The sequence below is a fragment of the Danaus plexippus genome, chromosome 5, assembly GCF_018135715.1.
Source record: "Danaus plexippus chromosome 5, MEX_DaPlex, whole genome shotgun sequence".
Taxonomy (NCBI): domain Eukaryota; kingdom Metazoa; phylum Arthropoda; class Insecta; order Lepidoptera; family Nymphalidae; genus Danaus; species Danaus plexippus.
Window position 1 is genome coordinate 764,913 of NC_083539.1, and position 15,827 is coordinate 780,739.

General features: G+C 31.0%; 1 protein-coding gene and 1 long non-coding RNA gene across 2 annotated transcripts; both read right to left on the reverse strand.

Moving 5' to 3' along the window:
* Positions 1-1,546: 1,546 nt before the first annotated feature.
* On the reverse strand, positions 1,547-4,141 carry LOC133320802 (uncharacterized). The gene is made up of 3 exons (XR_009753931.1): positions 4,109-4,141; positions 2,147-2,312; positions 1,547-2,071 (listed from the first exon to the last, which is right to left on the reverse strand). It is a non-coding gene; the product is annotated as an uncharacterized LOC133320802 (long non-coding RNA).
* Positions 2,928-4,130, reverse strand: LOC116769320 (uncharacterized). Its single transcript, XM_061529461.1, has 2 exons — positions 3,447-4,130; positions 2,928-3,310 (listed from the first exon to the last, which is right to left on the reverse strand). Coding segments are annotated over exons 1-2 (645 nt in total). The 5' UTR covers positions 4,091-4,130; the 3' UTR covers positions 2,928-3,309.
* Positions 4,142-15,827: the final 11,686 nt, after the last annotated feature.

The window sequence follows — 15,827 nt, forward strand, 5'->3', positions numbered from 1 at the left end:
AAATTTAGAGGCACGAATCGCTATTAATAGCATTGATATTACTGTCACTAAGACAGCAAGTAACCTAGCAATAACAAGGTTATAGTTACAGAGGCTCCATTAACTCCCCTTGCTTGGTACTGCTTATATAAATATTTAAATATTACATTGCCAAATTATGCTGATTTTATTTTTGGAATCTTATACTAAAGTCATCATGTTATAATATCTTTTTACAGATAGGTCTCATTAAAGCCTTGGCTACGGTTACAATAGATGACGTATCAATTCCACTGACCCTTACAAAAAACCTTTTGTCTTATTCATGCCATTAATCAGAATAATAACGATGTTATTTGATAGGTTTATAGCGGTATTTAATTTGTTCGTACGTTGTTGCCAAATTACTTGCTTCTGGTTCCAAAATTCCCTTTACGATGAGATAACGAATATTTGATACAATCCTGTATCGGAGATTGAACAGCGATCTAAAATTTATGTTGATGCGGTATATGCGGTAGGTTTTGTCTTATGATAAATATAAATTATTTATTTATTTTCTGATTATGACTAACTGTTTTAGTATAAATGTTGGGAATATTGTTTGCTATTAAATATTTTTAATAAATATTTCTGTTTAATTCATATTTCCATCAGTTTTCAAGTATTCAATTGTCTAATTTCCAGGCGATTGGGCAGGTTTACGTAAAGTAATTATTTTGGAATGACGCCAAATAATATCGGGATCTATGACGAAAGGTGCCTCCGAATTTGGCAGGGCTTTGGAGTACCGTATTTGGTTGATTCAAATAAATTAATACAGTTATGATTGCCGCATCCATTTGATAGTTCACATTCTTGTTTATTAATAAGAGACTTCCGACTTAATTTATTACAAATCAGTTGCCGATTGGTCTTGCCTGTGTAAGAATTAAAACGTTTTTTTTTCTATGAAAAAGATATAAATATTAAATTTTATTTTATTAGTTTCATTTATCCAACACTTTAAAGTATTAATATTGTTAGGTTTTAGGATTGTTACAAAAATCCTAACTGTGGAGACAAAATAGTCTTTTACAATAAAGGAAAATACCAAGTATTTGTAGAGAAGCCTTCTACTTACTCTTATGTTATTATTTTTAAACCTTTTCAGTACTTCAAAGAAGAAAATATATCAAAGTTATATTGTTAATAAAATTTTAAATAATATAAATTTCGTTTTGTATGATATGAACATATTTTAAAAATAAAGAAAGTCAGTCATAATATTAACGGTCTTATATAAAACATTTAATATTTACCCGATGACACCAGAAGTGCTGTATAACGTGAATTGAAGTTAACTCTCAACATGTAGCACATATTTTCTATGAAGGCGGAGGCAATTTTAGCAGTTATAGGGCTCGCTGCTCACGAATATTACCAAGTATGTGCTTGCACAATATTACTTGGGAACTATTATGCTTCGCTCGACACATAAAAGCCAATGAATTCAGAAGTAACCTTTAATTCAATATGAAATGAAACTCGGATCCAGTGTAATATGTCGTTTAAACAACTATATTTTAAATACATTTTATACTCTAGGATACAATTTTATAATTAGTTTGATATGCATATTGCCTAAAAATCTATTTTAGCATTATTGACGTAACATGTTCTACGTCCTTTCTCACTTCCCAGACTTGTAGTGAATATAATAAAACCTATTCAAATTTATGAAATTGTTTTTGCCTTTGGGTATAAAACATTTCAAAAATATTTCCTTTCCTTAGGAATATATTTTTGTGTAATATCTTACAGTACTCGTCTTGGAGCAATTCATGTTAACTGTTTACGGTAATGTGAGTTAGTGCAATACCCTTTCTGTTTGCGAGGTCATTTCACTAACATACTTCCCCTACTGATGTACTCCTGTATTTTTATGAGGCTTGGCATATCTTTGTTAATTTCTTTAGATTTTAATTGTTTTAATATGGACCTCTATACACCTTATCATCTGATGGTTGTTAACGCTTTGATGAAAATAACACTAAAGATGAATTACTTGAGAAGGCTACGGTACCGGATACCAGAAGGTAACATTTATCATCTGAAATGAAATTATAAAACGATAAATAACTTTATACTTTTATTAATTCATACGCCGTCGAACGTAACAAATTACCATTTTAACGAGATCCTTTGAAAAGAACCCTATTCTGGTGTTACAGTGTATTTCGAAGTAATAAATGTGGTGAGGGGGTTCAGGTGATGCTGGCTGGTGTAGGAAAGTCGTAATTAGCACCTGTGCTTCACGAGTTTCCGACGCATAACTTTCGTGTTTTCTCAACCTGAAATACAAAGGAATTCGCGTTAGACATTAAATCTATAAAACTCGTCATGTAATTTTTATTAATTATTTATTCTATGTTCCTCGAATAAAAATGTGAAGACCATTGTGGCTAATTGTTCATCTAAATCTGACTGATAAGTAAAATCCCGGGCCTAATTAAGTTTGAGGTATAAAACAAAACATGACCTTTGTGCCTCCGTTATAAACGATTCAGTAGTGAGGCCGCGAATTGCTGACAAAGTTTCCTAACAAATTGCACTTCGTCGCGCGACTGTAATTAATCAAAACTAAGAAACTTTTAATGAGTGCCATGTGCTACAGCTTATGGGCTCTGAGTTTTTGTCGTTGCTTTGTGCAATATATACATAGTTGCCTTTTCGTAATTATTGTAATGAGCGTATATTTTTCAAAGAAACTTTTTATGAGTTACCGTTGGTGCGTAAAATTAATTGTTCCCTTATGTTTTCCTATAAGTATTCAAAGGGTCTAATATCTATAACACTCTGAGTACGTTTTTATAAGTTTAGTTGTATTCCGGTGACTCGAATACATCGTGATTCAATTTAGTATTTACTGATATGTTTTCAGGGATTAGGGTTTAAATTAAATGTAGTTTTAGGTTGTATGAAACTGTTATTATTAATTTATATAAAAAAACAAACAAACAAAACAAAATTACTAGAAACAATTTCATGGTCATATAGATAATGTTTGATCAGTATAATTTTGGTCTCCTTATTTTTTGGTTCACGTGTATCGAGTGAGTTCACCGTCATTCTCCGAATGTCCGTTTGATCCCAGGTACATCCGGACTTCTTTGGTGGCCAGCACACCGTGAAATTGACTCTGTCGATTGTCTGACGTAAAATACTTGTTTGGTACACGATAGAAATTACTTTGTGATGGCTAAATAAACATTCGGGGCCAGATGATTCGTTTCGATCGGCTTAAATTCAAATCGTTTATTTATTTTACAGTTCAACTATGTCGTGATATCTGTTTATGGAAATGAAAATTATTAACTTGAATTCTTTTTATAAAATCTTACAGAATATTATTATTGTATTATTGTAGGAATCACAATAAAAAATAATATTATCATTATTTAACATTTTAATACAATTATACTAACTATTGCAACGTTATTCTACAGTATCCGTGCGAGTCTCGTCTATAACCAATAGGGCATTGATATGGAATGGCCAGAATAAATTTGGACACTTTTTTGTCAACACAGTTGCCACTGTCATCCATTTCTAAGCCGTTTTCACACTGGTTATCGGTTTTTACTTCAATGTCATCAGGTGCATCTCTACAATTATCACACATCTTTCCGCGGTATGCTGGTTCAATAATTTCCACATCACTCTTCGGATTGTCCGAAAAATCGATCGTTTTATTTTGTAACAGCGTAAAGTTATTGACGCTGTTTCGTATCGTGATATTCTTTATATATTTATCATATATATTAGCTTTGTACCATTCGATTAGTATGGTAAAGGGTTTCACAAATAAATTCCTTTTGTATGTTCCGTCATTGCTATTATTTCCTCCCTCATTGCTTCTCGCGTTGAACGTGAATATTCGATTCACGAACGCATCAGCTAGAGTTTCGCTCCATGTTTGCGTTTGTGATGAATTTTGTAAATTATAATCCAAGCTTTGCAGTTTTCTCAGAAGTATATTCCGTCTCTTGACGTCCTTGTGCCTTGTATTCACATATAAACAGTTGATATCTACAAATACTATTACAAAACAGAACAACGTTATATTCATATTTCGTTAGTAAAATACCAGCGTGTTCTATAACCGACTCTTAGATTGAACCATAGATAATATTGATAAGAATGCAGTAACGATATACAGTCAAGTAAAAAAGTCTTACATTTAGATTTTGACATAATAAGAGAGAAAAGAATAATTCCATAATACAACAGAAGTTATATTGCGTTAAAATTTTATATGAGAGCTATTTATGTGTATAATAATAAAATCGTTAGAAACTTTTATAACCCATAGTTTTTTTCCGCCCCCGAACGCAGAGACCGTGCTAACAGATGACAACTAAGTTTATGTGGCACATTAGATAAAAAGTTAGATAAAAAATTGGGCAAGTGTCCAAGTAAGTAGGTGCTACGAGCTTTATAATGTATATACGTGTATTCTACGTGACGTCCTAACATAAAAACGATGCCAACTTATACTAGCTGTTTAACTCTCATTTTATTTTCCTTAAAAGTTTTGTATTCTCTTTCTCAAAAGTGTAATAACCGTTGAAATTTATATAAAGTAGCGGAAATTATTCTTCTTGGCAGGGATGGTTAAAACTTCGCAAATACCACTTGAGTTTTATAATGTCGTATGTGGTGCTTTGGAACGACAGAAATTGTGCTGTCTCATTTAATTTAACTTAATTTATGTGCTAACCGCATAGCTGTATGTGTTATGAACACGCTGTATAGTCTTCATGTTTTCTTTGTAATGAACTTCAAAATGATGTAGTGTTTGGAACAAGAATACTATAATTGAAAAGCATGTAATAAATTCTTTTCATATTTTACTCTACAACGAGAAAATAAGTTATAATAAAAGCACTTGTGTCATTCACTGTATTATAACATCCAGATATAAATATTTTATCAAAAAGTAAATATTAGTTATGTGACGCTTGCTCAAACAAAGCATTGTGGTGAAAACAAATCTTATCAGATATTTTGAAGTGGTTAAAAATGTATCAAGGACGCTTTGGAAATGTGTATTGATTTGTTATTTTTATTTTATTGATTCATTTGACGTCGATTGATTGGAAGATCAGAGAGATCATCATCGGGAAATTAAAAAAATAAATAAAGGGAAAATTCCTGTCACGGAATACGACAAATATATATATATTTTTTTCTCAAAATAATGAAACCGAATTACGTAAATAAGAAGTTTTTCCGTCGCAATAAAATTCTCAATAAACGTTCTAATCTAACATTCAATAAGGAAAAATATTTCGACCGCCAACAGTTCCTCAAAAGTCTTTGTCCAAGGATCCTCGGAGCCGTGAAATTGATTTAAAGGCACGTTCGGAGCTTTAATATTATTTCTTGAATAATATTATATAACTAGTACACCTCACGTAACACTACAGTTTCGGTTGCTAAGGATAAAATTGTGAAGTCGTTATAAGTTTTGATTTGACATTTTAAACAAGAAATACCTCTTCTATGATGACGATTGTGCATTCCTCCTTAGTGCCCCTTTTTTAATTTAACTTAACATAAAAGTTAAAAAAACCTAAGTAAAGTCTCTGAGTCGAACACAGTCACTGAGTTTGAGTTAAATGACACACGCTATAATTCTTACATAAGATTTTTGATACTCCCCTTGTTTTAAATATGTGCATAATTTTTTTTTGTTATAAAAATTCACCTACAGAGATACATTTGTTAAGTTGGTAAAAAAATATTTAATAGTCAAAGAGGATTATGAAAAAGTAATAAAAATCTATTTGAATATCCTTTGTTACAACTATCGATACAAAAAACAAGTATCCTCTTTCAAATAAGTTATCAATTTCTTTACGAACTGGTAACGTATTAATGAATAGGAATTAATTACATAATATTAATATCGCCTTGTCGTTGGTATTTAGATCTTGATATATTAGTTTGGTGAACGTCTTATAAGATTTCCGACTTGATTGATTTCAATATCAAATATCAAACGTGTCTATTATAATTACGGGTGGGTGATGTATTCAATCTAGTCTACAAACGTTGCGTTGTAATTATCTCAAATAGAATTTTTCCCATATCGACTCACAACGACCTCAGTAATCAACAATCTTTGCAAAGGAACCAGAACTAAAAGCATAAACTGACTGCTGGATTGTGAATACACAGCGGCCAATAACAAGGATGCAACAACTGATTGCATTCCCCTCGGGTTTTATTTAATTTACCATTTGTTCAGGGATGTCATGTTTACAATGTTTGCATCAACGGATTTTTCCATTATCGTTGGAAATGCTCCCGTGTAAATATTTTAAATGTACAAGTGATTCATCACCTTATAATGATTTACCTTTATTAAATACATATTATGAAAAATAAGATAGTATTGTGAAAGTTGTAGAATTAATTTCATTTAAATTTTGTATTTAATTATTGTTTCATGAAAGAATCGAAATTATTAATAAGTTTATCGATAATTTTTTGAAATTATCATCGGTTTTGACATCCCTATTAATTTCCCGAAGGTAGTTCCTGTTTTTATTCGCCGTGCATCGTTTTCACGTATTTGTGGAGCTTAATTAAAGCTGTTGTTTGGATCTCAGACAAGTTTGTCAGATGAAAATGAAAGACTGGTTAGTTTCAGTCAAGTCTAAAAGAAAACCACGTTTAATTTGAAAATACATATTGTTTTCCTGATTATTTGCTTCCTGTGATATGAGTAATGAGTATACGTTTATCACAATGATATGCTTGAATATTTTTTTTAAGTATTGTCACAGCAGGAATGTGAAAAGCGAAAAAAAATTTTCTTGCCTTAATGCACTCCAGAAAATCCGAACGGTATAAAACGGGGGCCTTTTAAAGAATAAAATGTACAAACATTCGTATTTTTGCGCCGGTATTTTTAAAATGGCTCGACATCGATAGCTGCAGCTTGAATGAAGTCAGCCATGAAATCAAGCTGGACGGACGATCCGCAGAATAAGGTTCCTTCGTGCGGCGCGGGTTTGTAAAGTAACTGCTGTTCAATTTGTTGCTAAATGTTGTAGGTTCTACGTCTCTCGCAAAATTTGTTATTTAACAGCAACTTTTTAATGTAAAGAAGTAATTTATATAATCATTTAACATAAAACTAATCTCAACCTCAACAATATATGAAAATTTGAAAAGGAAGTGAGTTTTTATCTTGATATTAACTTGCATATTTTAATATAGCATACATGGTATATTAAATATAATTATTGATTTTATTATTGATATCTGATGATAAAAGCTGTGTTTTTTCATAACTTGTTTATTGTATAGGAGGCTATGTCTACAATATAATTACACAACAGCCTTCTCTTCAGGCGTCGCGGAAGTCTCCGGGGAAATTACATTTGTGTTTGTCCCTGGGATGTACGTATTACATGCGGTGATGTGTCCGAGACGCTGCCTGGAATACTAACCACGGATGAGATAGCATCGGATTTTTTGAACACTTATTTGTTAAAAACTATTATATTTTTGTTCCTTCGTAGCTGGGTCGCAAGGTGGTGCGGGTTGAAAAAAATGCTTATATAGGAGACTTGGACTGAAAATCAATTTTACTTACTCAAGATTATCATAGAAAGTTTATGGTGGTGAAGTTTATACATTAAATAATTACAGTTAATGTACAATGTAGCTTCGAACAATTAACAATTTTTTTTCTATTCCAAACAAATAGTTCATTTTTATTCCTTCTAAATCAATGAAATGAAGTGAGAAACAAGACTGTCGGTGTCGTGAGTCGTGATCTGACAAATAGCTTTTTGTTTGTTCTGTGACTAGGAAAAAATATATTTCATTTCTGCTATTGAATATTTTTTGTGCTATTATGAATGATTTATGATTATTGTTAGTAAGTAATTTCAGAGATAAAACACAATAATTACTGAAGACCAAAAAGTTTCTTGTTTAGTTCACCTGAAACTTTACTTTTATGATTAAAGACGTGTCCGAATTGAATTATTGCTTATATAAAAAATTGTTTTGGATTGCGGCTGGAGCATTTTCTTTGACTTTTCAATAACTAAGGGACGATAAAAAATACTTTGTATTTCGTTAAGAGATCTTAGTAATAACAATTTAATGTCGCAATACGATTATTAAATGAAAAAAATTGGTTGGGAAATATTTGACAAAATTTTGCCGGCGCAGATTCTGACTGTTCGTTATAAAAGTCTTATAAGAGTATTATAGTGATTGTTTAACAAAAATACAGATGGAAAAAGTGTTTACAATTATCATGTGATATATAATTTTTATGCAAACATGAATTTATGGCATGACACGAGATAGGAAAGAGAAAATCCTGATAAAGAGCCCCTTAATTACTAACGCAATGCAGTCAACATACCATCGTGTCATTTTTCATTGTAGTTTTAAAATCACTAACCAAAGTGGAGTTTCTTAATTTTAGGCAAAATGTTTTAATGGTAAAATACATTCCCGATTCGTGTGTAATTGTGAATAATATAACAATAGCTTTTATACAATTCATTCTCAGAGTTTTGACGTATAATAGGAACTTTTAATGGCCCGGAGCTTTTCAATCAAATACAGTCGAGCATATAAAAGCTTTAATTTTGTTTCAAAGCTTTCAGATATTAATTGTTCCGCCCTAGGTGTATCAATAGATAATATATTTGTTAATAAAATGCATTAATGAAAATAAATAACGTATTTTGAAATTTTGTAATGAATGACCACGTTTCTGAGATTCGACTATTAATCATTGCCGTCAAGTTAAAATAATTCAGCAACAAAACTGAATACCCTAAATTGATAGTTACAACTTTACAATAGAATGGGTTACACAAATTGTATAAGAATTAACTGAAAATATACCATAGGTGAAGTGCTCTAATTTTATTTACATTGCAAGCAGAACTTTATTGAATATTGTAAATGTTATTTATAATATACATCTACAAAATACAAACATTAACATATAAATAATATTTTTTTATAACCCTAGAGTTACATAGAATTATAGAAGTAATTAGTATTCAGCGATACTGAACTATCTTAGTAGAAGTAAATAATACGAGAAAAGTATATAAAAAAATCTTAAAAATCCTTTTTCTATTTCCAAGGATCCAATAGTATAAAATAGTAAAAAAAATAAAGGATTTTACTTTATTTCGTTTTAAATGTAACATCGCGATTGTGGTTTCTGAGTCTCACGTCTCATGTTTAATTCAATTATTCGATTTTAGAATAAACAGTACGGTTCCAACTGGAGATCAACTACCAATTACAATTAAACGATGAAAATCGGTTTAGAAATAGACTAGTTCACATCTATAATACAAATGAATTAAAATTAAAAACAATAATTTTTAACAGACACAATTTTGTTGCGAGTATAAAAAATGTATACCTTTAAACCATCGCTAACTGTTCCTGAATTCTCTTCTTAAACTCTGAGTTGTTTTTATCGTATGCAGGTAGTTATGTTAACACGAAGCCGTGAAGTCATCCATGAAATCGATTCGAGCCAACGTTAAAGTAATGCTGAAACTATTCATATAATGTTCATTGAACAAGCGTTCTTTGTTTTCACGATAAACCTTAAAGTAAATAGACAAGCTCTTTCTTATTTATATAAAAATATAAGGAGCTACAATAAAACAAGCCTCTCTAAAGTGGTAATATTACATGCATCATGACAGAACTTTTATTATGTTTATAAGAACGTTAGTATAAAAATTCTTAAAATATAACTCATCTTTCTATGAAAACTATTAAGTAAATTATACCTCTATAAATATAATCATTTCAGCGATTTTGTTATATTTACATTATAAAACAACTCAATATTAAACAGAGTTCAAAATCCATAAATATTTTTTTCGTATATTCTTAAACAAATTGTCTTTCTATTTCATCGGCTGGCTGAAGCGAAGCGATGACGTGGAGGACTCTCTGCTGAACAGTCATGGCCATTACTGTGGTTTCAAGGTCTTCACGAGCTGACCGTGTAATCTTTACATTCTCACTCTACCATGGAAGTGCTATCCTGAAGTTCAGTGATCCTTGATCCATCTAAATCGAACAAAAACCCATACTCTATTTGTAGAATAAAATTAAAATTTTCATTTCACATGTTGACTGCTGGTCTTCTTGGACTCTTGGACTTCAATCCAAGTTAAAAACACGATTCTAATGGTGAAGTATTTGCAAAAGTCAAAACATAATTTACGTGGTTGTGAATTGAAAAAATACGCTCTATTGACAATAAAGTGTCGATGGACATAGAGGTCAATATGTAGACTGATCTTTGAGATTCAGTTTGCGAGTTAACTCTTTTAATTATTTTTTTAAAACTAGCATGATGAAATTTCCTTAATTCTTTGGTTATTGAATCCTGTGGCATCGTTTGTATTAAAAGTATATTAATAAAATTTAATTATTATGTAATAATATTTTTCATACATTTTTTATATTTTATTTAAATGTAGGAAAGTTATTTTATGAAACTATCGATATAGTTCTACGTAAGCTATGTGTACATATCGTTGTTATTAAAATAAATAAAATATTACTTTGATTTTTAACTAAGCTGTTCACTGTGATTTCTTAATTTATTATCAAAATAGGTAATATATTGGGACGGGACGGGTGGGACGGGTGGGGGGGAGGGGGGAACGAATCGGTTTGATTGTATTATATAAAGTAAGTAGCATACAATTTTTAAAATCCACTATTTGCTTAAAATTAGTTAAATGTACAAACATTCCGAATACAACATCAAGAGCCCAGGATTTATATACCGGGCTCTTGGTGTATTCGGTAATATGGGACATAATTCAAAGAATTCCTGTTCAAAAGCGAAATATTTTATCTCAAGAGAGGAAGATGGCATCTAAACAAAATGTTTGAATTTTAAAAGAAAACTCACGACTGGGCGCCTATGAGAGTGGCAATAGTAATTACCTAACTGACAAATTTACAAATAATAGAGTAGTAAAAACAACTTAGGCAATACGTGACGGGAGCTCACGGAACGCTTTGATTAACCAACTTCTTTAATGGTTTCAGTGAGGTGGTAGTTGTGAAGGAGTGAATGAACTTATATGAATGAAATATTTTTGTGAAAAAGAATCAAAACATCGGCACAAGTTCATTAAGATAACTCTTGAGTAGTTACTTTTTTTAACAAAGTTTAATAATCAAGAATGGTCCTTTTCCGAATATTCGGAGTCCATACTATTGGAAGATTTTACCCACAGAAAGAATACGAATTGTTATTGACAGCCAATCTCGACATTTAAATATACATTGACTGTATTTTAGTTAAAGAAGACCACTTTGATTCTATTACACATTTTTTCATGCTTTTTTATGAATGCATTAAACTAATATCACTACTACTAAAACTTTGATACTGTTAAATGTTAAGCACGCTAAAAAGTGTTGCTTTTTTGTAATAATATTTGTGGCTGGACTCTAAAAAATAATTTTCAACGTAATAAAATGTTACCAGACCGTTGATGCCCAGCCTCGGCGTTTTAAAACTTGCGCCCTGCTATAGCCTTGCAGGGCAGGGCTGTAGCATAACTTATCATTCACGGCCATTCTAATATTTCTGACCAAGATGGCGGTTGTATTTTCGGTAGGGCAGAAACCTCCCTGAAAACTGACTTCGGCTTAACACTTCTAGAGCAATGTAGGTTCCCAAAATTTCCAGACTAAGCTGAAAAAAAAATAATTCATAGTTTGAGCACCACCAAAAGCATTACCGAACCAGAAACTGGAGTGTTTACTCCTGTGCAGTGAAATGTAGAGTCTAGACTCTAGAGCAACGGCGTGCACACCATAGATGCAAATAAGCACTGCATGCCCTACCCATATAACAATTATACCTATATTGTTTAATTCTTCCTTACATACTTTTAGTCATATATTGCGAAATACATTTGATTCACAATTTGTTAAAAGTGCATTTATAAAGTATATGAAACGAAACATTTTCGATCGGCCGCTGCTGACTGCTAGCGCCGCTATGCAGCCAGTGCGGCGGTAGGCACAACTACTCTGTGCTTATTTTCCATACAAATGATCTCAAGGACGATCTACAAATCCCGTGTTGTATGCAGAAAATGTTACCATTTGTGTGTGTAAAACCTACGCATGTGTTGTATTCGAGAGGCACTGCTTCCTTTTTTTCGTTTAAAATGTCATAGAAAGTGCGTTAATTGTCAATGCAAACGGGACTCTCTGATTGGTCGATGAACTGTTCATATATTTTTTTCGCCATTTTGTTTTTATTTAATATTGTCATTTGCCTTTCTAAGCGCAAGTAAATAAGTTTGAATTAGTTAATTAGTAAATAGTGAATTAATTTATTAACGAATTATGGAAAATTATAGCTGCAATCTCTGTGCTGGTGATGTGTGTTTATCGAAATTATAATAAAAATAAAATAAGTAAACAAAGGGAAGGTGTGTGACCAGTTGAGAGTGAACTGAAAGAAATGTAATGTTATTCGTTTAAATAAAAAGTATTATGATAGTTTTATAAGCTAGCAGGTTGTGTACACAAATAAGTTATTGTGTTTTCCTTGTTTGTTGTTTTTATAAAATAATAATAAAAATGTTTGGATTTCCACTAGATATTCTGATTTTAATAACTTTTATATGGCGGGGATGAACAAATAGTTATCGTTTTAAGGTACTTTCGTAGCTGAGAGGTAGTTAAGACTTGAGAGATTCATAAAATATATAGATGATCGTTCTGATCGGACTGCTGTAACTTTATGCGCGAATATTATCAATGTTTAAATGAAACTAATATTTTCGGATTACTTCGCGTATTTTAGTATCTTTTAAAACTACATACTCCCGACGTTTCAGTTACTTTGCAGCAACCGTGATCACGGTAAACATCTCGTCTGCCCGTTAAATAATAAATTACGCGTAGTGATCCGAAAATATTAGTTTCATTTAAATGAATACTTGCGAAAGATCTCATTATTATCAATTTTTTAGAGGAGGAAATTATCATGCAAATTGGTATTTTTTTATTAATGTTTGAAATATTGTAAGAGCTAATACTGAAGGGAATGAATTTAGAAACACTGAATAGTCTGGCTCGTTGGATAAATTTTTATTAACTTAAAATTATTATTAACCAGCATTTAAGCAGGAATTGATAGCCCTAACCTAAACCTTATATCCCGATATTGTCGCCTAGTATGTTTGGATGAGCTCCCATTTGTTACACTCACCTTTAATAAGAACATCAAGTGACTCATACAACTGGGCTGGTCTGTGTCTGGTAAAATCTATCGGATCTTCTAATCATCCATATAACGAATTTCTAAAGTAAAATTTATTGTGTGTCCTGTTAATAAGACTCATTCCTACCAATTTAATTCTAGCCTCTTCTAAAATATTCCAACTCATCCTCATCATTATTATCAAGCGTAATCAGTCGAGTTCTGCTGTTACTTCTCCTACAGCACTTTTCTTCACCTGTTTCAATCTTCACCTTTTCTCGGAAAACTTCTCCCCATCGTCTTAGCGATATCATCGTATCATCTAGCTACAGAGCATCCTACAGGCTACAAATATTTCTATATACCTATACTACAATATACATGGGAAATGTATAGGTATAAATCTCAAAGTAATAAATTTTTGTTGAGATGTTTGTGGCGAAGGTCTAGAATTATTTTTTTTCCACCGAAATAAACTTTCAATTCAGGTGAACTCGTGACAAATCGTTTTTACACAGTTCAGTACTCTAAGTTGAAGGATCAACTTTTAAGGGTCGAAACAAAAACTTTCGGCGGTTACAAATGTGGTCGAGTATATAGACATATGATTGCTTTTGTTTTGTATGATGCTATGTAAAAGTATTTATAGTTATGTGCGCATTTATTGTTGATTCCTAAAAATTGGAAACTGGAACAACGGAGTAAGTTAAAGAGAAAATTCTTGTAATTCTCCCGGCAGGGTAACTATTATGATAACTTCATCAATTATGATGGTTTTAATTTACTACAATCAAGACAGTTGATTAAAGAGCAAATATAACAATTAATTACCTACATGTGAATAAATACTTTATACAAATTCACAACTACAAATACAAATTAGGCTTGTGACACGAATATTTTTGAACCGAAAACTTCTAACAGATTTTTTTCAGAACATAAAAAAAAATTGTCCATAAAGCACTTTTATATTTTATTAAATATTTATATTTTTTTTCTACTCGTAAGGTAATCGCAATTTCGATTTTAATTGTAGGCACAACGAATAGCAAATATGGTATATTTTTTCTAAAGTTCTAGAATGCCAAATTTTAGAATTTCTTGATAGGATGTGGTAGTTATAAGATTAATTAATATAAGTAATATAAAGTATTAAGATACAAATAATGTGCAAAATCACTGAAGCGTTCTGTATCGCCTTCTCTCGAGAACGAGGCAATTAATCATTTTCGATAGAGTCCAGAAATTCCGCCCCCTGTAAATAAAGTCCTTTGTTTTACTGAGATTCGTTGGGATTTATTACACACATAAAGGAATGTATCTGATAATCTGTTTATACTTTACTAAGAAGCATAAAGAGAATGTTTTGTTTCTCTAAGAATTAAAAAAATAATGTTCATAGAAACATTTAATCATTGTAAAGTCGGAAGAAACAGAGTCACGATTTTCATATAAGATTTTATAACCCTTCTTCTAGTAAATACAAAAGATAATGGAACTTTTCGTTGAGGCGACAGTTTAGCGGAGGTCATAAAATTCGGTTTTCATTTTACAAATAACTTTTACAAGACTCTCGGGGATTGACTAGTCATCAAAAATTCAAAAGACTGGAAGTTTACAGAAGAGGAGTCTTTTAAACTGTTGACGTCTGTGATACTTTGTGTGCTGATTAGAAATGTTAATAGACAATAAATAAAATACATTTAATATTCTTCCCAAAAAGCTGTACATGTAAATATAGATTATTACACTTATGTCATAGAAAAAATATAACTTAAGTTATTGTGACCGAGAGCTCGCCGGGTTCTCCGAAACTTTTAAATCGTTATAATAGTAGGAAAAGATTTGTAAAAATGTTCAAATAAGCCAAATTGAGTTCAATGCATAAAAGTTAAACAAAATTTTTTTCATTTTAAATAATTTTTAATTAAAAACGCCGTAAAGTGTCAAAATTAAGCCCTCCAATGAGTGAAAACTCTAAAACGTTTTCTGTGTTGACACAAAGGGAAATAGTTAACACTTTCAACCCTTTTAGTGTTTAGAAATTTCTGCATGAAATTAAAATTAACACACGAACATTTCAAATATATTTTGAAACATGAAGCAAGTCATGGTTTACAAAGTTAATACTAAATTATAAAGTATTTAAAGCGATCTCCAATTACAGCATAAATCAAAAACAAAATTTTCAAAGCAATTCTAATATTGTGCTCAAAATTTCAATATATAATTTTTCATATGTATTTATTTTTAAAATATCAGTGTTCAAGTAACATTTTTATAAAGATTTACGTTTAAAATGATGTTTGTTTTGTAAAAGAACCAGCACTTAGAAAAGAAATCTCTAGTACATACAAAAACGACCATAAACCACCTTTAAGAAGTTAAAGATAATAAATAAATAGTGAAAACCTGAAAATTTGTAAAGTTTTAAAAGAACAGAAAAAAAAGTAAATGCTTAGGATTTTTTAAAGTTACGAGTAAGCCTACGGAGTTTCACTTTCATTAAATTACTGTATTTATTTATATTCAAAACATTATAACT

Bases quoted from the DNA above. Each gene is read 5' to 3' on its own strand.
- LOC116769320 (XM_061529461.1), bottom strand. From the start codon at position 4,090: ATGAATATAACGTTGTTCTGTTTTGTAATAGTATTTGTAGATATCAAC.